This window comes from Tachyglossus aculeatus, chromosome X1 (assembly GCF_015852505.1).
Source record: "Tachyglossus aculeatus isolate mTacAcu1 chromosome X1, mTacAcu1.pri, whole genome shotgun sequence".
Taxonomy (NCBI): domain Eukaryota; kingdom Metazoa; phylum Chordata; class Mammalia; order Monotremata; family Tachyglossidae; genus Tachyglossus; species Tachyglossus aculeatus.
The window spans coordinates 103,758,353-103,782,941 of NC_052101.1; the positions used below are offsets into that span (position 1 = coordinate 103,758,353).

Genomic DNA, 24,589 nt, shown 5'->3' on the forward strand with positions numbered 1-24,589 from the left:
ATCTTCCCTTTCATCATCAATCGTATTTATTGAGCGCTTACTATGTGCAGAGCACTGTACTAGGCGCTTGGGAAGTACAAATTGGCAACATATAGAGACAGTCCCTACCCAACAGTGGGCTCACAGTCTTTCAGAAGAGCAACCACAGAGCAAAACGTGGAGGGAAAGGAGGGAGGAGAGGCATCCCCTAAAATGTCCCTTCCTCCTCCTTCCCTCCCCGCACCCCAAGGAGAAAGCCTCCTCGTCCCCACTGCCAAAGCTGCCCACAGACTCCCTATATCTCTGCCGCTACTTTGGCTGATGGTACTAGAACCATTGACCTTCCTGCCTCCTGTCTCCCCCTACTCCAGTGCTTACTTCACTCTGCTGCCCAGATCATTTTTCTAAACCAAAAAAACCAACATTCAGCCCACATCTTCCCACTCCTCAAAATTCTCCAGCGGTTGCCTATCCACCAGACAAAAACTCATTACCAACGGCTTTAAAGCACTAAATCAGCTTACCCTCTCCTCTCTCACCTCACTGATTTCCTACAACCCAGCCTGCGTTCTTCAATCCTCCAACGTCAACCTCCTGACTGTACCTCCATCTTGTCTTTCCAGCTGCCGACCCCATGCCCCCGTCCGGCCTACGACTCCCTTCCTTTTCACATTCGGCAGACCTCCACTCTCCCACTTTAAAAGCCTTATTAAAATCAAATCTCCTCCAAGAGGCTTTCCTCGACTGAGCCCTCATTTCCCCTACTCCCTCTCCCTTCTGTGTTGTCGATGCGCTTGGATAAAAAATAATAGTAATGGTAAAGAAGCAAATAAGATACTGTAGAGAAGCAGCGTGGCTCAGGGGAAAGAGCACGGGCTTGGGAGACAGAGGTCATGGGTTCTAATCCCGGCTCCACCACATGTCTGCTGTGTGAGCTTGGGCAAGTCACTTAACTTCTCTGAGCCTCAGTTACCTCATCTGTAAAATGGGGATTAAGACTGTGAGCCCCACGTGGGACAACCTGATCATCTTGTATTCCCCCCCAGCACTTAGAACAGTGCTTGGCACATAGTAAGTGCTTAACAAATGCCATTATTATTATTATTATATTTGTTAAGCCCTTACTCTGTTGTATCAAGTACTGTTCTAAACACTGGGGTAGATGCAAGTTAATCAGTTCGGACACTTCTGTCCCACAGCACTTATGTACATGTCAATCATTTATTCGAATGTCTGCCTCCTCTAGACTGTAAATTCCTTGTGGGCAGGGAACGTGTCTACCAACTCTAGTCTACTGTACTCTCCCAAGTGCTTAGTACAGTTCTCTGCACACAGTAAGTGCTCAATAAATACCATTGATTGATTGAGAGGAGGTCTTCTCCCCCTTTTAGACTGTGAGCCCACTGTTGGGTAGGGACTGTCTCTATATGTTGCCAACTTGTACTTCCCAAGTGTTTAGTACAGTGCTCTGCACACAGTAAGCGCTCAATAAATATGATTGATGATGATGATGATACACCTTCCCAGACTGTGAGGATAAAACCAGCTGCTGAGCATTCTCAGCCCCTCTCTGCCACGGCTGAGCCCCTCGCAGGGCAGCCACCCACGCTGTCTCCCTGAAAACCGGCACCAACGCTCCATCCCATCTTGCTGTCAACCATTCCGGCGGGAAAGAGAAAAAGCACTCCCAGCCCGAGGGCTCCACAAAACTTTGGGAAGACTGGTGGCTGGCTGCTGGAGTGGTTGCTGTGGCTACGGCTGGGCTTTAGAGTCTCAGCCTGACATTTTGCTCCTCTGAGTGTTGCTTTCATTTTGTCTATATGTCCTTGTCTTTTCTATTGTTTTAATGTTTTCATTCACTGCTCGTGATAATAATCATAGTATTTGTTAAGCGCTTACTATGTACCAGACACCGTACTAAGCACTGGGGTGGATTCAAGCAAATCAGGTTGGACACAGTCCCTATCCCACATGGGGCTCACAGTCTCAATCCCCATTTCACAGATGAGGTAACTGAGGCACAGAGGAGTGAAATGCCCTGCTCAAGGCCACACAGCAGACAAGTGATGAAGGCGGGATTAGAACTCATGACCCCCTGACTCCCAAGCCCGTGCTCTATTCCTTATGCCATGCTACTTCTCAGTCCTGTCCCCCCCCGCCCCCCCCTCACCCCACACACATATTCCCAAGGAACAGGGAGAGTGTTTAATTGTCATTTGTGCACTTTCCCAGCACTTAGTACAGTGCTCTGCACGCAATGTTTACTAAATACTATCACTACTACTACTATCATAAAACATCTAGTCGATCTTATATGAACTTTCTTTTTATAGGATTCAACCATCTTGAACCTACATCTCCTCTCTGCCCACCTCTTCCTCACACACCTCTTTCAGCACTTTAATTCCTTGATGTTTACAACCCTCCCACACCTCTCAGTTATATCCCATTTCCTTAATACAGATCCCTGCTAATCCTAAAGTGGAATGAAACATTCAAATATTTTCCAGTGTATACAATCGTCAGCACTTCTGTATAAACCTATACTCCACTATATATGCAATTATGTATTCAACTAATTCATCCTGACCTAGCCATGCTATTTTCTATATCCTAGTTCTTCCTTCATTCTCCACTCTTTATGAATAATTTAAGACGGCTTGCCTCCCACATTAGATTTTAAGTCCTTGGAGGGCAGGGGCTGTATCTTTTGCTTCTGGTCTAGTCTCCTGAACTCTTAGGTACAGTGCTCTGTACATAGAAGGATCGCAGGTAAAGTAATTGATTTTAGAAGTTGTCAGGTCTGTACTAGTTTTGTATCATTACTTTCCATAATTAGAAGCATATCAATACTTTAACGTTTTTCACACTCCTACCTACTTTCTAAAATGCTGCCGAACAAAGGGTTGTTTAGACGGGAGATGGATAAGGGATCAGAGCCGACATCAGGTGGATGTAAACCAACTAAGCCAATATCACAGGGTGGCGTGTGTCCGGGAGACCTGGACTGGAACGCCCCAACACAGCGGCGGTGAGGAAGTCTGCAGTCGTGCTTCCGGCCTGGGAGTGAACAGGGATCTGGGTTGGAGCAGGGTTTGGGGTGTAAGTGGGGGTTCTCTTCCTCCCACCCTGGAACCCTGTGGGGAGGGGATGTAGGGAGGGAATCCTGGCTCCCCCACTTGTCTGCTGTGTGACCTTGGGCAAGTCACTTAATTTCTCTGGGTCTCGCTTACCTCATCTCGAAAACGGGGATTGAGACTGTGAGCCCCACATGGGGCAGTGACTCTGTCCAACCTAATCTGCTTGTTTTCAGCCCAGCCCTTAGCACAGTGCTTGGCACAAAGTAATCGCTTATAAAATACCATTATTATTATTTTGAGGACAGCAATGCAATAGCAGGGACAGTGGTTTCCAAGCCTACTTGGCCAAATAAGTGGAAACAACAACAATAATAATTATAGTATTTAAAGTGCTCACTGTTCTAAGCACTGGGGTAAATGCAAGGTAATCAGATTGTTCCACGTGGGGCTCACAGTCTTAATCCCCGTTTTACAGATTAGGTAACGGAGGCAAAGAGAAATTAAGTGGTTTGCCCAAGGTCACACAGCAGCCAAGTGGCGAAGCCGACATTAGAACCCACATCCTCTGACTCCCAACTCCAGGCTCTTTCCACTAAGCCATGCTAAATAAGTTTAAATTAAAGCTGGGGGGATTTCAGCATGACACCAAGGACAACTTGACCATTAAAGTGATAAAATACCAGATTGAGCTGCTGAGTTACCAAAGGAGGCTGTAGAGTTTCTTTTCCTGAAGATTGTTAACGAACAGAATATGCAACTCCCTGTCCTGAGTGTTCCATAGTTGCCTGGAGGTAGGGTCTGAACCAAGTGGCCTCTCAGAGACCCTTCCAATTCTATGATCCCGTATTAACTCTTTGGTTTTGATTTTAACTCACCTTTCCTTTAATTTTTCTAATTTGATTCATTTGCCAGAGGCCACCCTTGGGTTTTCCAGAACCCACACATGCTGAGCTTAGAGAATTTCATGTAGTTATAGTTTGATTTCCATCATGGCAGGGTGTATCTAATGAACATATTAGTGATTTTTCCCTTCATCGAAAGCCTAAAATTGAAGAGTCTCCACCATATGGGGTCTATCATCTGCTATTTCACAATTTAAAAAATACTGTATTTCTATGCTAACAGAAAAAAGACAGCAATCTCATATTATGTTACCCCTTAATGGTTCCCCACTCAAATGCTTCTCAAACACTGTCATCAATATTGGCAGAAATTGTTTCCTTTCACTCTTTATACAATTATTCTCTAGGGTTATTCTCTCATTTTTTGAGAATTGTATCAGTCAAGATGTAATTTTTTCCACCTATTTGTTAGGTGATCTCCTTTCCAAATCTTTCTACCATTTTTGGCTTCATTTCATGGTCACAGTTGGGACAAGACAGCTGATTTCCTACTTCCTGCTTATCTAACTACTGGAGACTTCAGAATATGATTAGAACGCCTCAGTAGAGCAGTTTCTGTTTCCCAGAAACAATAAAAAGGAGGTTATTATAGTACCAAATTTTGCAGTAACTATGAACACTGACATTTACTCAACTCCCTTGATTTTAATTGCATATTTATTTTTTTCTTTCAAGCACACACATGGTATTATGCCTAATATCTGTCCAGATTTATCAAGTATGATATTCAACCCTCTGGCATGGAGGAAAAAAAATAAATAATTCTCAGAATGAAATAGTGTATCTTGTTGCACTGGGCTTCATAATTAACTTTCTAAGTCCTGTCTCCATCCTTCCGGGTGTCACAGATATTTTTGACAAGAGGACTATTTTGTGGTGGTTGCTGAGTTTGCAAGATTATCACCATCACAGGGAATTGCTCTCACCAAGAGTTCCTTCCTTACCCTCAACTAGAAAGCCATGGTATTTACTGAGCACTTACCGTGTGCAGAGTACTGTTCTAAGATCTTGAGAGAGTACAGTACAACCGAGTTGGTAGACATACTCCCTGCCCACAAAGAGCTTATTGGGGAGACAGACATTAACGTAAATTAGCTACAGATATGTTCATAATAATAGTAATAATAAAAATTACAGTACAGTAAACTTCAGTACAGTACAGAGAAGCAGCATGGCTCAGTGGAAACAGCCCAGGCTTGGGAGTTAGAGGTCATGGGCTCTAATCCCGATTCTGCCGCTTGTCAGCTGCGTGGCTTTAGGCAAGTCACTTAACTTCTCTGTGCCTCAGTTCCCTCATCTGTAAAATGCAGATAAGTCTGTGAGCCCCAAGTGGGACAACCTGATCACCTTGTATCCCCTCCAGTGCTTAGAACAGTGCTTGGCACATAAATAGGCACTTACCAAATACCATCATTATTATTATTACTTGTTAAGCACCTGTTCTAAGCGCTGGAGAAGATACAGGTTGGACAAAGTCCCTGTCCAACATGGGGTTTACACACTCCATCCCCATTTTACAGATGAGGCAACTGAAGCCCAGAGAAGTGAAGTGACTTGCCCAAGGTCATACAGCAGACAGGTGGTGGAGCCGGGATTAGAATCCATGTACTTCTGACTCTCAGGCTCATGCTCTATCCACTAAGCCACATTGCTTCTCATAAGTGCTGTGGGGTTAACAGAGGGATAAAGACTTATTGAGTGGCAATGGGTGTCTATAATTACACGAGGTGCTACATTAAACCTAAATAACAGAAGGATCATCAGGCTTACAGAAAGAAAAACTGGTGGGTGGGCTTTTTTCTTTTAGTATCCACTTCAAATAGCCCAGCTACAGCAGCTACAGATGAGACCTTTGACAAGGTGTGGTCCTTCCTGCCATTCTCCTATCTCATCCTAACCAGGCCTCATAATTAAGCTTCCTTATCATGGCTATTTAGACAAGAGGTGCCTCCTCATTCATTCATTTATAAAAGTGTCTCAGAGAATGCCTTGATTGAATTGCACAGCCCCTCTTTAGTAGCCTTTCCTCAGTTGTGTTTATAACAATGACACAGATTTTTTTTTTTGCAGAACAGAGACCAAATGTTCGTATTTGGGGAAAACAGAGTTCCTCAAAGATGGCTAATTATTGATAAACTGTATTTTCAAGCTGGAAGCAAACATAGTCCAGATGGAACCAAAAACCCATCAGAGAATTTGTATGCTGCTACTCTTAACACAGACACATTTTCTCTCACCTCCATCAGGCCAATGTATAATGATGATGATGATGATGATTGATGATGATGGTAATTGTTAAGCACTATGTGCCAGGCACTGTACTAAGGGCTGGGGTGGATACAAGAAAATCAGGATGGACACAGTCCCAGTCCCTCATGGGGCTCACAGTTTCGATCAACAAGAGCTTCTTTTGGCTCCAGTCATACATGAGCATGCAGGCAGGCACACGCATATACTGTCCTTTCTTCCAATATTGAACAACAGAGCGTGAATGTATCTAGAAGCTAGTGCAATATCCAACTTGTCTATCAAATTTTTTACTACTGAAATGAATTTGGTCTCCCAAATATCCCTAATACTTTCTCCTCTCTCCAGAAAAATGAGGATGAGGTTATAGAAAAGTGGGGAAAAAAAAGTAACTAACTTCAAAGTGAAATAAATATTTAATGGAATCTTAATATTAATGCAAAGCAATAGGAAGGGGATTGAGCATTTCAAAAGTTTATTTTGAAGGGAGACAAAGAGCAATTGCTTATTTAATGTAAAGCCCCCCTTTTCCTCTGCTTCTCTTCCCTTCCCTATCGCCTCCACTCCCTCCCTCTGCCCTACCCCCTTCTCCTCCCCACAGCACTTGTGTATATTTGTACATTTTATTACTCTATTTTATTAATGATGTGTATATAGCTATAATTCTATATATTCTGATGGTATTGATACCTGTCTACTTGTTTTGTTGTCTATCTCCCCCTTCTAGACTGTGAGCCCACTGTTGGGTAGGGACCGTCTCTATATGTTGCCGATGTGTACTTCCCAAGTGCTTAGTACAGTGCTCTGCACACAGTAAGTGCTCAAGAAATACGACTGAATGAATGAATGAATAAAGGATTTTGTGATTAGGGTTCTCATCATTATCAGGCCTCAGACAATACAATACAATCTCCACCTATTAGGGTGGTCACTAATGGCATTCAAGAATATCTGAGACCCTCCTTTGATGACCTAGAAGCAATAGACAAACACTGTGACATGTATATGGTATATATTGCATAATGTCAGTGACATATGGTAATGTCATCATAAGGCACACGTGACATCGTTCTTTGTGGAATTTTGCAAAATTTCTATAGTTGCTCAGCATGTTGACAGGTGGCCCTTTGATCCCCTCCATCGCTCTAGAGATGCAGCATTCCCCTCCCAGGTTCCTGTGAACATGGGCTGGTTTCTGGGCCATAAAACCTGACAGCAAAAGCCAATACCGGGCATAGAGGAATCTAGTGCTTTCTCAGTACCGGACAGAGGACCGGCCAGCCAAAAACCTGACTTCATTATAAAATTGGACCAATACCCACCCTACCAACTGTGCTCTCACTCGTGGTGAGAACCAAAATAAAATTTGGAATTCCTCATGCTGCTTAGTGTTTTACACTAACATCACAATCATTTAACTTTCTATTTCACTTTGGATATTGGGTTCTTTTTTGGCATGTCCTACCTGTAGGAGCTTTTGATTATGTCCTGTATCTCATTTCCCCCTTGATTGTAAACAGCTATTTTTTGGAAAATTCTCAAGGCACTGAAAACAATTTCATACAGCAAATAAGTTCAAAAAGGGAGATCGATGGTGATTGTGCTTATTATGATGGGGAACAATGAAATACCTCACATTAGTTCTTATTTGCCAGATCCTGCTAGTCCGTACAATTCAGTACCGCCAGGGAGCAATTTGGGAATTTGGAAAGGAACGGTAAATCTTTCAGAGCACTCTGAATGACTGATAATTTGAACCCACAAAAATCCTTCAAGTGGCTCACTCACAGGCGGGTAGAACCTTTCAGGGACCTAAATCCTGTGGACTTAAACCAGACTGTTTTGGCTCAAACCTGTTCCCAGTCTATGTCCAAAAGGCACTAAAAAATTCAGAACCTGGCTTCAAGATCTCAGTGTTGTTTTTAAATTACCCTATGGAAGGTCTGAGAGCTTTAGTGATTCTCAGATCATTATGACTCATGTGGAGCCCTGGGGGGGTGGTGGTGCGGGGTTGGGGGTGTGTGTGTGTGTATTTTATTTATGTATAAAATCCCAAAATGGTGACACTGCTCACCTCAGCATTTCATGATTTCCTATTAACTGTGCTAGTTTAAAAGGAGCCACCCAATGCTGCTTAACCCAAAAAAGATCTGTGCTTTTTTTTTTTTTTGGATTGGAGAAGAATAAACTTGGAACATCCCTGAAGGGGGATTTATTGATGATAGTTTGGCAAAATATTAAAGAAATAAATAAAATCTTACTAGGTCAGTGGTTGACTTGGCCAAATTTCTGATTCTTTGTGTGTGCTACCATTATCCTGTTTTGTAAATGTTTCTTCTAAGGAAGAGTGGCTCTTAAAAATGCAATTGATATAATGGATCTATAAGTATTTTATCAAATATTGAAAAAAAAATCCAATAGTGAGACTCAAAAAGCGTGAGGATTGTTTGAAACAGAAGCAATAATAAACAGATCAAAGAAAAGAGGTCACAGTCCAGTGTATCAGTAAATTAGTACAGTTGGAAAAAAGAACAATAAAACAAAAAAAAAAAACTTCATTGGAGTTTGACTGTTTAGTCAGAATTGAATAACGAGAAAGACAGAAAAATCATGATGGGCAAAATCAATACTTGTAACACGTTAAATAAATAATAAAGATGCATATAGTGGGTGTGTGTGTTTTTACTCCACATTTTGGATAGAAAACTGTGGGAATTAAGCAATATTTTCCTTTCAAGTCTGATATGTCTAGATAAAACCGCATGCAGTGCTGGAAGAAACAGTTATGCACATGAAAGTACCATTGGTCAAGGTGCACTTAGTACAGTGCTGCTCACAGGAACACAGCTTCATGGGCCAGGACATGTGAGAAAAATGGATGATAGCAGGATACCTAAGCAGTCTATAGGCAAGTCATAGGTCATAAGCAAGTCAGGAGGACAGAAAAAGGGACATATAATGACGGAGTGTAGCATAGTCTTAAACAATGAAACACAGGAGTGGACCACTGGGAGATTACTGCAGCAAACAGAACAGTCTAGTGGGCAGCAATTAGGAAAGGAATTGCTGTTCTTGAGCGAAAGCTTTATAACAATTGTGTTTCCAAGATGCAGGCTCGAGAAGAGGGACTTCCCTGTATAGGACCAATCCATCAGTGCACTGAGAATCTATCTCCAAGTGTAAACAGTGTGGCAAGGTGAGTTGATTACACATCAATCTTTTCAGCCACACTCAGCCATAAGGATGGTATCTTGCTGTCAATCAATCAATGGTATTTCTTAAGAGCTTACTATGTGCAGAGCACTGTACTAAGCGCTTGGGAGAGTACAGTACAACAGAATTAGCAGACATGTTCCCTGCCCATGATAAGCTTTCAGTCTAGAGGGACGCTGCCAGCAGCAACATCTTCAAAAACTGAGGGCAGCTCTACAGAACGATGTGCATTTTCCTTAATGTGGAGGTTCTTCAGAACTAACTCCACTTTATCGGAGAACCGACTGCACAGCCTTTCCTGAGGTTTTTTTTTTTTAATACCCTAATTTCTAAAATGAAGTCTGTTAGAAGAATAATGGTTTCCACCACCACAATACCTCGGTCCCCGAGTACATGATGAAAAACAACGTAAATGCAGCTCGAGCCAAAAAAATTTTAAAAATAATGGCTCTCATTTCTACGCTTACTTGAGATCCAGCTGCACAAGATTCTATTTCTCAGGGAGCAAGTGCCATGCCGCAGGTGGCTCTATCAGGCATGGTGAGCTGTTGATTGGGAATGGATAGTGGAAAACATGGATACAGCCAAACAAAACAGAGGTAGTGGCATTCCTAATGTATTTAAAGAAGGATTTATAGGTAATTAGGAAAGCAGAGCCCTACAAATATGACAGTCCAAGTTGGCTGCCTATAGTCTGCTTACAAACTCTCTCATGTCCATGGTGGTCGTGAATGCCATATACAAAACAAGAAGCTAAGACCACTTGGTACTTATTGTTTATACTAAGGTTTCATTGCAGGTGACAATCTTTTAGCTTTTTTTTTTTTTTACTGGACAATGTCAGTGTTTACTTGAGCATACAGGAAAACAACTTTCCAAAAAGTGACTTAAGACAACTTATAAAGGGGAAAGCATCTACTTGTGGACTATCAGTCAATATTAAAAGAGTTGTTAAGATCAATGTGATATATTCAATAATATTAGCAAATGCCAGTCACAGTGGCTTTCTATTTGCTACTTTATCATTGGCATCTAACGCACAGGACAGCTTAAATTAATGTGAAATATTGTAGAATTTTTAAATCAAAAAGTTTTAAAATGATACTTTACCTGCAAGGCACAACATGAATGATTGCAGCACCAGTAGTTCCCATAGCAACCTCATTTTCAGTTTCCCGAGGTCAAAGGAGTCCCAGTCCAATAACTAGTGAATAGAATTGCTGCTTCTTTTAAGTTTTATACAACCTTTAATCTGTGGAAAAAAGAAACATTACAATGGCATCAGGATAACCGCACAATGTGTTCTTTGAGATTTTATCTTTCCCTGGAATCTAAATGAAATTCACACCTGAAGGGAAACAGAAAAAAAAAGTGTTGTTTTTCAATAAAATGGGAGAAAAGAAACTTGTTGAAAATTATGAATGGGAATGAATTAGCAAATAACTATACCAGGTGCTTGGACTTTGTTTCTTTTAAGGCATCTTGATTTTTTGGGCTCCTAACTAGCTCGCCATTTCAGTGGCTATACACTGGGGAATGAGAAAGACATTATAACCAAGAACGAAACCCACAGTATTATGCAGGGGCAGGAGTTCCTGGTTAAAGTGTAGTTCAAAACAGAACTAAAGTGTAGTTCAAACTCCTCATATTCCCATCCCAAACCCGTCCTCTCCGTGACCTTTCTATCACCGTAGATAGTACTACAATCCTCCCTGTCTTCTCAAACCTGTAACCTTGGCATTAGGCTCAACTCATCTCTCATTTAACCCCCACATTCAATCTGTCAAGAAATTCTATTAGTTCTGCCCTCACAACATTACTAGACTCCACCCTTTCCTTTCCATCCAAACTGCTACCATAATGATTGTGGTATTTGTTAAGCCCTTACTATATACCAAGCTCTGTTCTAAGCGCTGGGGTTAGATTCAATTTAGGTTGGACAGAGTCCCTGTCCCACATAGGACATTCATTCATTCATTCAATCGTATTTATTGAGCGCTTACTGTGTGCAGAGCACTGTACTAACTGCTTGGGAAGTACAAGTTGGCAACCTATAGAGACGGTCCCTACCCAACAACGGGCTCACAGTCTAGAAGTCTAGAAGACATATTAATCCCCATTCTATAGATGAGGTAACTGAGGCCCAGAGAAGTTAAGTGACTTGCCCAAGGTCACACAACAGACAAGTGGCAGAGTCAGGATTAGAACCCAGGTCCTTCTGGCTTCTAGGCCTGTGCTCTATCCACTAAGCCATGCTGCTTCTCAAGCTGATCCAAGCCCTTATAACCCTGACTTGCTCCCTTTGTTCTTCCCCACTCCCAGCCCCAAAGCACTTATGTACATATCTGTGATTTATTTATATTAATGCCTATCTCCCCCCTTCTAGACGGTAAGCTCGTTGTGGGCAGGGAATGTGTCTATTGTATTGTACTCTCCCAGGTGCTTAGTAAAGTGCTCTACACACAGTAAGCACTCATTTAATGAATCCCTCCTTGACTCCATCAGCCTCCTCACTCGCCTCCCTGCCTTTCCCTCTCTAGTCCTTACTTCTATCTGCTGATGGAATCATTTTTTTTTTTTTAAATTCTTCAGTCAATATCTCCCTACTCCTCAAAAATATCCAATCGTTGCCCATCCACTTCCACATTAAGCGGAAACTCCTCACCATTGGCTTTAAGGCACTCAAATCAGCTCCCTCTCATACCTTACTTTACTGAATTCCTCCTACAACCAATGCACCCACTCTGTTCCTCCAACCCTAACCTACTCTCTGTACCTTCATCTTATCTCTCCTGCCATCCACTCCTTGCCCACATCCTCCCTCTGGCCTGGAACTCCCTTCCCTCTTCCCCTTGGACAACCGAGAAGCAGCACGGCTCAGTGGAAAGAGCACAGGCTTGGAAAGCAGAGGACGTGGGTTCTAATCCCGGCTTCACCACTTCCCTGCTGTGTGATCTTGGGCAAGCCACTTCACTTCTCTGTGCCTCAGTTACTTCATCTGTAAAACATGGATTAAGGCTGTGAGTCCCACGTGGGACAACCAGATTACCTTGTATCCACCCCAGCGCTTAGAACAGTGCTTGGCACAGAGTAAGTGCTTAACAAATACCATAATTATTATTATATTATTATTATTATCAATCCACCACCCTTCCTACCTTTGAAACCTCTAAAAATTACACCTACTCCAAGAGCCATTCCCTGACCAAATCTTGTATCTTCCCCCATCTACCCTCCCCTCTGTGTTGACTAGGAACTTGATTGTGTACCCCTTAAGCACTTTTATACTCAACCCAGCCCCACCAGACTCATGTAAATATTGTTCTCTACTATTTTCCCTGTCCTTAAATCTATTTTACTACCTGTCTCACCTGTAGATTATAAACTCCTTGTGGGAAGAGAACGGGTCCACCATCTCTGTCGTGTTGTCCTTTTCCAAGCGCTTAGTACAGTGCTCCGGAAACAGTAAGTGTTCAGTGAACACCACTGATTATTGATCAATTCACATGGCTATCAGTTTGATGGCATCAAGCAACCAGGATATGTCATTGCAGCCTTTCTTATTGCCCGGTATGGAAAGGAGTGAGACCATGGGCAGATTTTTGATCCAGTAGCCAAACAGAATATTTATTAGCCATTTCAATCTGGTGACTAAGTGCTTGGCCAAGTTCCCAAGGAAAGCACTGACAGAGGTAGCTTATTTATAAATACCATATTTAAAATATAAAGATCCAAGCTAGCTAATCAAGCACTCTTGGCATTTCTTTGTATGTCTCAGGAGTGGAAATTAAGAAGCCTTCAAGTCTACAAGCCAGTCTCCAAAGTTAATAGAAACTGAAGTAGCATCATTAGAGAATCCTGCTTTCCTTTCTGCGCTTAAATTGCCAATCTGATCAAGATAAGCTTAATGTGTTGCTAAGAGGGAAAGAATGCTTTAACTCCTGATCTCCTGATGTATCTGGAAGGGGGCAAAAGTTCTAATTGGATATGTTTAGACATCCTTCTGACACACATGGTGATTAGTTTGAATTTAAATAAAGGTGAAGCGCTGATCAATGAAAACTAATTATGTCTTAAGCGAATGATCAACGTATTAACAATTAATAAGGAAAATGTCATCATGCACCTTTGGATTGATCTACAGTGCTAAACAGTCTCTTGTAGGGTGGCAATTAAAATTGGCTTAGGAAAAACCTAATGACAATAAAGATTTAAAAAATGAGTAGACTACCATTTGTAGGCTATGTTCTGTCAAGGATTGCAGATTTTTAAAGGTCTTGAGATTACAGGAAATAATACCATTTATTTACATTCAGATAGAGTTCACCCTCACTAATTAGAAGTAATAGGGTCATTCGCAGTGATTTTGTAGGACTGTAGACACCATCTAAAGCACACAATTTCTGAACAAAAGCAGAAGATCTACACATTCCACCTGAGATTACTGTGCCGTTCAAAGGGTCCAAACTCAGGACTCATAATTTACTGCTACCTTGGCTGCAGGTGCCAGAAAAAATGCCACCTCAAAAAAGAGTAAGTCTAGCTTTTTCCATTTTTAAATTTGCCTCAATAATAATAATAATAATAATAATAATAATAATAATAATGGCATTTATTAAGCGCTTACTATGTGCAAAGCACTGTTCTAAGCACTGGGGAGGTTACTAGGTGATCAGGTTGTCCCACGGGGGGCTCACAGTCTTCATCCCCATTTTACAGATGAGGTAACTGAGGCCCAGAGAAGTTAAGTGACTTGCCCAAAGTCACAAAGCTGACAAGTGGCGGAACTGGGATTTGAACCCATGACCTCTGACTCCAAAGCCCGTGCTCTTTCCACGGAGCCATGCTGCTTCTCTGTGGAATATATGTATTCCAAGGCCAAGCAAAAAAATTGTACTGGTAATTCAGAAAAAACAAAACAACCTGCTTTTGCCTGAACTATACAGATCCTAAGGCATTCATTAGCCCTTCCGCAGGCAATCTAAGGCAAAAAATCAGGATTTGACAGGGAAAGTGGGGAGCGAAGTAATAGACTGCACCTGGATTACCAAAACAAATGGCTCAACTTCTACTTGTGGGTCTTTCCTTATATTGCTGTCTAAAGCCACCCAGCTGCAATTTATACTCATTTTCTCCTTGGAAATGGAGAAGCTGCTCACAATCATCAAGATGCTAGTATAAATATTCTTAAAGACTGGTGTTTAGGCATCCTTCTATATTTTCCTTTCCTGAGATGAAACAATCCCAATTCCTTTTACCATTTGCCCAGTCCTGATTATCATTCCATCCTTCTCTTTACCTTCTCCAATTATTTGATATTTCTTAAACTTTTGGGGCCCCAAACTGGGACAGAAACTTTCATTTCATTTTCCAAACTTGGTGAAAATAAAACTACGTGCCAAGCACTGTGCTAAACGCTGGGGTAGATACAAGATAATATGGTTGGACACAAGCCATGTCCCTCATGGGTCTCAGTCTATGTAGGAGGGAGAGCAGGTAATTAATTCCCATTTTATACGGGAGGAAACTGAGGTCTAGAGAAATGAAGGAACTTGCCCAAAATCATACAACAGGCAGATACAAGTCTCCTGCTCTAAGGCCTGTGAACTTTCCATTAGGGCAACCTGCTTATCCTAGCTAAAATACTGACGGGCACATACTCATGCAATGTCATTCCTCACTCTATGGTGCAAACCAATGATCTGTCCAATGCACAATTCTGTCTCCTACAGCAGCAACAGGATGCCTGGAGGGATCATTTAACAGTGGCGTTCTTGACAGCCACCTTTGCTCCTTGTGGGCAGGGAATGTGTCTACCAACTCTGTAGTACTGCACTCTCCCAAGTGTGCTTAGTATAGTAAGCACTCAAACACCATTGATATTTGATGATGACAATGTTTAGGGATAAAACCATCTCTACTTTTCTTTCTAGTCACTCTTTGGAGATGACTCTAGACTGCAAGCTCCTTGTGGGCAGGGAATGTGTCTATCAACTCTGTAGTATTGCACGCTCCCAAACGTGCTTAGTACATTAAGCACTCAATCAATACCATTGATATTTGGTGATGATAATGTTTAGGGATAAAAACATCTCTACTTTTCTTTCTAGCAACTCTTTGTAATAATAATAATAATGATAATGGCATTTGTTAAGCACTTACTATGTGCAAAGCACTGTTCTAAGTGCTGGGGAGGATACAAGGTGATCAGGTTGTCCCACGTATGGCTCACAGTCTTAATCCCCATTTTACAGATGAGGTAACTGAGGCACAGAGAAATAAGTGACTTGTCCAAAGTCACACAGCTGACAAGCGGCAGAGCCGGGATTTGAACCCATGACCTCTGACTCCCAAGCCCAGGCTCTTTCCACTGAGCCATGCTGCTTCTCTAGATGACTCATTGTGGGCAGGGAATGTGTCTACCAACTCTGTTATACTGTACTCTCCCAAGCGCTTAGTATAGTATTCTGCACACAGAAAGCGCTCAATAAATATGATTGATTAATTGATTGACTCATCCAAGAATTCATCTAAATCTCTCCTGAACCGACTGATATTTTCATCCTACGTAACACCACGTGTGGCTCAAGTCTATATGTTTACCACTGTAATGGGTAAAGAAGCATTTCCTTTTTTTTATTTTTTAACATAATTCCCTCCATTTCCATGGGTATTCCCTTGCCCTATGGTGTGGGCATGGTGAGCAAACTCCTTCTTCACCCCAAGAATATTCTTTCATGGACCAGACTTGCTAAGAGATTTAGAAATATAGCCAGTATAATATTCAGGAGGATGTACATTATTGATCTCTTTGCATTGGGTTTGCATAAATCTTTAATGAACATAAATGCCTAGAGGCTTGGTGTCAATGTAGCTTCATGTTTAGGATGATTTTCATATTCTTTCATGCTAAAACAGCACTCTTGATGTGGCTCTAAGCTCTGACAAAGAACTATAGAGACACTACTGATAAAATGGAAAGGCTTTTGGTAGACCCATCAAAACAAAATGACATTTAGAAGTAAAACATGGAAATATTTAGGGTTTTTTTAAATAAATACTACACATGTGCTTTATAAAACAAATGTGGATGGCTGTTCTTTGGTTTCAAAAATGATGTAAATAGCCAAGATCATATAATGGAGACAATTTTTAGTCTTATTACCCAGATGGCATGTATGTACCTGCCAATGTTCCACCTATACAGATGGTTCCTAAAATTAGTTTGGTAATATCATCCATACATAGCAAATTGTTTTGAAAGGTACCTTGTTTAGAATTGGATTCTATTATATTTGGGACCTCAGTTTCCTCAACTTTTTTTCTTTTTATGGTATTCGTTAAGCACTTGCTATGTGTCAGGCACTGTTCTAACCCCTGGAGTAGATACAAGGTAATCAGGTTGGACGCAGTCCGTGTCCTACATGGGGCTTCCGGTCATAATCCCCATTTTACAAGTGCGGTAACTGAGGCACAGAGAAGTTAAGTAATAATAATATTTCTGGTATTTGTTAAGCGCTTACTATGTGCCAGGCACTGTAATAATAATGATGGCATTTGTTAAGCGCTTACTATGTGTGAAGTACTGTTCTAAGTGCTGGGGGGGAATACAAGGTGATCAGGTTGTCCCACGTGGGGCTCACAGTCTTAATCCCCATTTTACGGATGAGGCAACTGAGGCTCAGAGAAGTGAAGTTACTGGCCCAAAGTCACACAGCTGACAAGTGGCGGAGCCAGGATTTGAACCCATGACCTCTGAATCCCAAGCCCAGGCTCTTTCCACTGAGCCATACTGCTTCTCTAAGCACTGTATAAATCTTTAATGAACATAAATGCCTAGAGGCTTGGTGTCACGGTAGCTTCAAGTTTAGGATGATTTTCATATTCTTTCATGCTAAAACAGCAACTAAACAGATTTACACAGCTTCACTGTACTAAGTGCTGTGGTGGATACAAGCAAATCGGGTTGGACACAGTCCCTGTCCCAGATGGGGCTCAAATTCTCAATCCCCATTTTACAGATGAGGTAACTGAGACCCAGAAAAGTGAAGCAACTTGCCCAAGGTCACACGGCAGACAAGTGGCAGAGCCGGTCCATGCTCTCTCCACTAGGCCATGCTGCTTAGACTGTGAGTCCCATGCAGGACGGGGACCGTGTTCGACCCGGTTGACTTGCATCTACCCCAGCACTTAGAACAGTGTTTGACACACAGTAAGCACTTAACAAAGGCCAAAAACGAACAAAAACAAAAAAACTAGAGGACATCTAGTGAAAGAGCCTTGAGCTTGGAAACATATTTCAAAGCCACAATCTGGAAATGTATTCTTTGGGTATTCGGGCTGGGGGATCAAATTGTCCAAAAGAGAACTAGTGGATGTGATATCTTTTTCAACTGTGTAACAGAATGCCAAAGACATTGATAAAAAAATACTTCACAGGAACAGTCCTATGGAGGTCTCTGCTTAGTGGGTATTTTGAAGAAAACTTTACAAAATGCCTTGGGCTTCCAGCTAAAGTAATAGCGGGAAATAAAGATTTCTTAGCAGTCATCTCACGTTTGTTTTTCTTCTGCCCATTGGTGTGCTACAGAGTGCCAATTCCACTAAACTCCAAAATAAATCACCGTTAATGAAGCATGTTGCACATACAGACAGCAACAGGCATTTTTAATCACCTAAACTAAGGAAGAGCTAAAGGTAAGCACAAGACACTCTAATACCTAATACATTAGTTGTCAGATTTAAAGTAGCAAGAACCTTATGACTTTCAGGGCTTTTACTTTAGTTTGGTTCTGAGCCGAAATGCTTGGAAGTATATTCATCATCATGAACTGACTGCCTATCTTCCAACACACAGCCACACATGATGAAGAGTAGCCTAAAAGAGTCACCAGAAGCAGAACCATAGTTCAAACCTCAGAACTAAAAACATTATTGCCTAGAAAGGGTTCAGGAAACAAGTCCCCAAATACACAGCAGGTTCCAAAATACGATTTAGCATTTGGAACCCTAAAGGTGAGAAAAGCCTATTGATTCCACAGAACTTCAGTTACAACTTGGATTGTGCTTTCCCAAGCACTTAGTACAGTGCTCTGCACGCACAGTAAGCAGGCAATAAATACAATTGAGTACACTATAAGCACTTTGTACAGGGCTCTTCACACAGTAAGTGCTTAATAAATGATTGAATAAATCAGGTGAGTCCCATATAAAAACACTATGTTGCATTAATCTCGTGATGTTTTTCCTTTAAGGACCTCAAAAACATTTAACAGAAAAGAATTGAAGGAGAAATTAAGGGTCTTTCCTGACAACCGAACCAATGGCAGATTTGTAATTTAATCTTAGATGTTAAATATCTACACATTCTCAGAACTTTTTTTCTGATGCAAGCAACATACCTACTTTGTGTTAAATGTGAGCTATACATATGCCAATAATGTACTGAGAGTAATGTTATTTATTGAACACCTGAGTGTAATGCACTGTGCTAAATGTTGGAGAAGTTCCACAGATGCACGAAATACACCCCCTGCCCAAAGAGAGCTTATACTCTCATAGGTGAGATAGACATAGAAATATTCAAAAGCGAATCAGAATATAAAAAAAAAAATGAACACTCAATTGAACAGGCATATATTTACACACAAGTTCTGAGGCTGGACATAAATAAATAAGTACATAAGTGCAAGGGGTAGTTGAAGGGTATAGTGGAAAGAGTATAGGCTGGGGAATCAGGGGACTTGGGGTCTAACACCGGCTCCACCACTTGCTTGTTGTTTGACCTTGGGTGCATCACTTAACTGTTCTGTGCCTCAGTTTCCTCATTTGCAAAATTGGGATTAAATACCTGTTCTCCTCCTATTTAGGCTGCGAGCCCCATGTGGGACAGATTACTGTCTCACACTTCTGGACATTATCTTTGTCCAGAAATGCTCTGGGCATATTACTCCCCTCCTCAAAAATCTCCAGTGGCTACCAATCAATCTGCGCATCAGGCAGAAACTCCTCACCCTGGGCTTCAAGGCTCTCCATCACCTCGCCCCCTCCTACCTCACCTCCCTTCTCTCCTTCTCCAGCCCAGCCCACACCCTCCGCTCCTCTGCCGCTAATCTCCTCACCGTACCTCGTTCTCGCCTGTCCCGCCATCGACCCCCGGCCCACGTCATCCCCCGGGCCTAGAATGCCCTCCCTCTGCCCATCCGCCAAGCTAGCTCTCTTCCTCCCTTCAAGGCCCTGCTGAGAGCTCACCTCCTCCAAGAGGCCTTCCCAGACTGAGCCCCTTCCTTCCTCTCCCCCTCGTCCCCCTCTCCATCCCCCCCATCTTACCTCCTTCCCTTCCCCACAGCACCTGTATATATGTATATATGTTTGTACATATTTATTACTCTATTTATTTATTTATTTTACTTGTACATATCTATTCTATTTATTTTATTTTGTTAGTATGTTTGGTTTTGTTCTCCGTCTCCCCCTTTGAGACTGTGAGCCCACTGTTGGGTAGGGACTGTCTCTATATGTTGCCAATTTGTACTTCCCAAGCGCTTAGTACAGTGCTCTGCACATAGTAAGCGCTCAATAAATACTATTGATTGATTGATTGATTACTGGGCCCAACCTAGTTATCTTGCATGTACACCAGTGCTTAGTACAGTGCTAGCACATAATCACTTAACTAATACCACATTTATTATGGCAATTGTCTGGGCAATGGACTTCTACTGGGGAATAGTTCAAATGCCACAGACACGCCAACTGTAATTTATTTTAATGTCTGTCTCCTCCCTCTAGTCTGTAAACCCCTTGTGGGCAGGGACCATGTCTGCCAACTCTCTCGAACTGTATTCTTAAGTGTTTAGTACAATGCTCTGCACACAGTAATAATAATAAATAAAAAGAACTATGGAATTTGTTAAGCACTTGCTATGTTTCCAGGTACTGTACTAAGTGTACTAAGCAAATCAGGTTGGACACGGTCCTTGTCTCACATGGGGGTCACAGTCTTAATCCCCATTTTACAGATGAGGGAACTGAGTGACTTGTCCTGGGTCACAGAGAAGACAAGGGTGGATCCAGGATTAGAACCTAGGTCCTTCTGACTCCCAGCCCATGCTCTACCCACCAAGCAACACTGTCAAATATGCCACTGATTAATTGATAGTTATAGGTAAGATTTGGTGAACCAGAGGGAAATAGCCAAGAGTAGTTTAAGGGCAGTTTTGATGTGTCAAGGACAGTTGGTTACTCAAAGGATCTAGGTAGAAGAGCAAAGTGGCTGTAAAGTCCCTATTTGGAGTTTCCAGAGAGAGTCTGTCTGCACAGTCAGTACGGATGATTTAATGCAGTTCCAGGGACGAGGAGGCAATTGGATAAGGGTAGACAGAGATTGATGAAAATGAAGAATGGTCAGGGAAAGAACCGGGACCCTGGCTAAGCCCACCTAGGACTGGAAATGGGAGAGAGAAAGGACACTTAGTTCCCTCATCTTTAAAATGGGGATTAAGACTGTGAGCCCCAAGTGAGAAAGGGACTCTGTCTAACCTGATTTGCTTGTATCCACCCCAACACTTAGTACAGTGCCTGGCAACAGATGATGATATTTGTTAAGCACTCACTACGTGCCAGGCACTGTTCTAAGCACTGGGGTAGATACAAGGTAATCAAGTTGTCCCACGTGGGACTCACCATCTTAATCCCCATTTTACAGCTGAGGGAACTGAGGCACAGAGAAGTGAAGTGGCTTGCCCAAGGTCACACAGCAGAGAAGTGGTGAAGCCGGGATTAGAACCCACGCCCCCTGATTCCCAAGCCCGTGCTCTTTCCACTAAGTCACGCTGCTTCCAACAAATTGAGGTGGGCACAGTCCCCATCCCAGGTGGGGCTCACGGTCTCAATCTCCATTTTACAGATGAGGTAACTGAGGCACAGAGAGAAGTGACTTGACTTGCCTAATGCCACACAGCAAAACCGGGCTTAGAACCTATGACCTTCTGACTACCAAGCCCATACTCTTTCCACTAAGCCAAGCTACTAAGCTTCTAAATGCTTAACAAATGCCACAGTTCTTCTTATTATTATTATTGCGTGCAAAGCATTGTACTAAGCACTTGAGTACAGTACAAGAGAGTTGGTAGACATGATCCCTGCCCACAGAGAGCTTACAGACTAGAGGGATTAGACAGACATTAAAAGGGAGAAGTTTTCAATCAGTTGTGTATTGTTTCTGGTAGCAGCCCTCATTTAGAGATTGCCTGTTTCTGCCATTGGGCAGCCTGAGTAGGACTAACGGGCCGCACAAAGAGCACATGCGTGTGTGTACACACACACCTATATAGTTTTGCATTTTTTTGGTTCTGCCCAGGTAGCGTAAATAGGTTCTGGCATCTTGTGCTGTATTGAACCCAGGCACAAGTCTGGCATTAGAGACCTCTGGTAGGTTAGGGTAGCTCCTAACAGGTTTCCAGGTACACAGAGGTTTTCACTTAAGTGACTTCCCATTTAGATGTAGTTAGGCAGATTTTCTTCTTCTCATTTTATGGTGGAAAAAAAGGCATGTGGAACTATGATCCATTGACTAAATTATTACTTGAATCAGGTTTAAACATTTCTCTGCTTAAAGCTATAAGGCTTGTGGCCTATTTCTCATTTCTCTCAGTTTTATTCTGATGCTGGGCTGTAACTTTAACAAATGTGGTTGCATGCTGCTGGTGCAGGTGCAGTCATCCTTTTGAGTATACAATCTTCAAAATAATGTTTGGAAACCAGGAAAAACAATATCCAAAGGAAATACTGTCTAGGTGCACATGATACATTTAATATTGTTCCTAGAGCACAATTTGTTCAAAGTTAGATTGCTGAATGTATGAAGTTCTTTTTTTTCCCAGAATATTAGAGAGAGAGAGAGAGAGTGAGTGTGTGTGTGCGTATAGTTTAAAACTTTCTCAGTTGCTAAATTTGTCTGGATTTGAATTTTGTACAGGATGATAGGCAAAGACAACATTCATTAAGATAAAATCAGGAAAATGAACACAGGGAGAAGAAATAGCTGTGATATTGCCTTTCCAACTTCTAACATGACACTAGCCTACCTTCTTAAATTAGCAATGTGGGTATATTGCACAGAAGGAAAATCTGGTAACTCATTACCTGTGGAGTATATACAACATCTGAATTATACGCAAAAACCTAAGCAATCATTCCTTTCAGAATAAGTCTCTAATTAGTTGCAAAATAAGTCATTTATAATTGCATTTCTAACAAATCACTTAGAAAATGAGGCAAAAGGACTTTAAAAAGAGAAAAACAAAAACAAAATAGCTCCAACTACTTCAGGAAAATTAAATTGCTCTGTGCCTGTTGGAGGTACATGCCTACACATAGTTCAAGTTTTTATTTTATTACCTCAACACCCCTCACCTGCCACCACTCAGCTGGAAATTTCATGAGAGTACTTTGAACTAAGCCTGGAGAAAATTAGCTTGATAAAAGATTTCTCACTGCAAAAACACTTCTGTGACTGCATGGCAGGTCATGTTCTGGCATCAATGTTAAAGGGAACAATGGCAAAAAAAAGCCTTTGAAAAGCCCAAACTATTTGAACAGGAAGGAGAGAAAAATACTAACTTATTTTTTCATCTTTAGACAAAGGGACACACGTTTTGGCTCCACATGATATTTAATAATACCTGGCATTTTGTACACGGTGAACGCCACAGGTGGTTCATGATTTTCCAGCTGAAACCCCGGCCTCAAAGTAATCAACTTTGCAAAATTTTTTCAACTAATTCACTATGCTATCATTCGCTCTGGAGAGTGCTGGAGCATCAAACTAATTGCTTGGGGTATAGATGAAATTATGTGACTCCATCACTACTGAGGTAGAAAAATGTGAAATCTTCAGCATTTGAAGAGGAAAGGGAAAGATGGTTTTATTTATTCTAAAGTCTCTCATATTAGCAGGAACATTTTTAATGTGGATCTACTTTATTTACAGTCTTCAAGAAAACAATTCAGGAGCACAAGCCCTGGGTATTAAATTCTATAATTTCAATAGTTGGGTTTTTGGACAATACCCTGAGTAATTATTTTTCAGGATGTCAAAAAGTGGAAGAAAGTGTCTAAGACTTTTTAAATGGTATGTGCAAGGCACTACACTAAGCTGCACTGGGGAAGATACAGGATAACCTGGTTGAACACAGTTCCTGTCCCACATGAGGCTCACAGTCTTACAGATGAGGTAACTGAGGCACAGAGAAGTTATGTGACTTGCCCTAGGTCACACAGCAGGTATGTGGCAGAGCCAGGATTAGGATCCAGGTCCTCTGACTCCCAGGCTGATGCTCTTTCCACTATACCACGCTGCTTCTCAGGTATTTATTGGTAGAACTAGCTTTTTTAGCTCTCAGTTCCCTAAAGACTCAAGTTTCTTTAGCTGCTTCAATCTCTTGGATCTTAATTAGCTGGACTTGATCATTGTAATATTGTGTAATAACAATCATCATCATAATCACAACAAAATGATATTTGTTAAGCATTTACAATGTGCTAAGCCTTGTACTAAACAGTGTGAGATCCAAGATAATCAGGTTGGACACAGTCCCTGTCCCACAGGGACTCAATGTTTAAGCAGGAGGGAAAACAGGTACTGAGGTGTAATAAGCTAAGTGTTATGGGAAACATATTTCCAATTGAGGATATATCCCACAACCATTCATATTTTAAGTGAACAAAGAGAAAGGAGGATGGAGTAAACGCAATTATCTATATACCCATGCTCTTACGTAGTCTTAAGGTACACCTAAGCTTGCAAGGTTGTTAAAGGATAATTATTACTGCTAAGAAAAATATTCACATTTGAATTGAGTTGCAATAATGGCTTGTAATAATAATAATAATGTTGGTATTTGTTTTAGCGCTTACTACGTGCCAAGCACTGTTCTAAGTGCTGGGATACATACAAGATAATCAAATTATCCCATGTGGGGCTCACAGTCTTCACCCCCATTTTACAGGTAAGGTAACAGGCACAGAGAAGTTAAGTGACTTGCCCAAGGTCACGCAGCTGACAAGTGGTGGAGCCGGGATTAGAACCCATGACCTGTGACTCCCAAGCCTGTGCTCTTTCCACTAAGCCACGCTGCTTCTCTAGCTTCAGCTAAGATAAATTCA

At 41.7% G+C, this 24,589-nt stretch overlaps 1 protein-coding gene across 1 annotated transcript in view; it reads right to left on the reverse strand.

Annotated features, from left to right (window-relative positions):
- CNTN4 (contactin 4) overlaps positions 1-24,589 on the reverse strand; it is a 910,670-nt gene that overhangs the window by 444,066 nt on the left and 442,015 nt on the right. The window contains exon 3 of the mRNA XM_038772663.1: positions 10,532-10,673. Coding sequence (XP_038628591.1) covers positions 10,532-10,586 — 55 coding nt within the window. The 5' untranslated portion in view covers positions 10,587-10,673. The remainder of the gene's footprint in view (positions 1-10,531; positions 10,674-24,589) is intronic.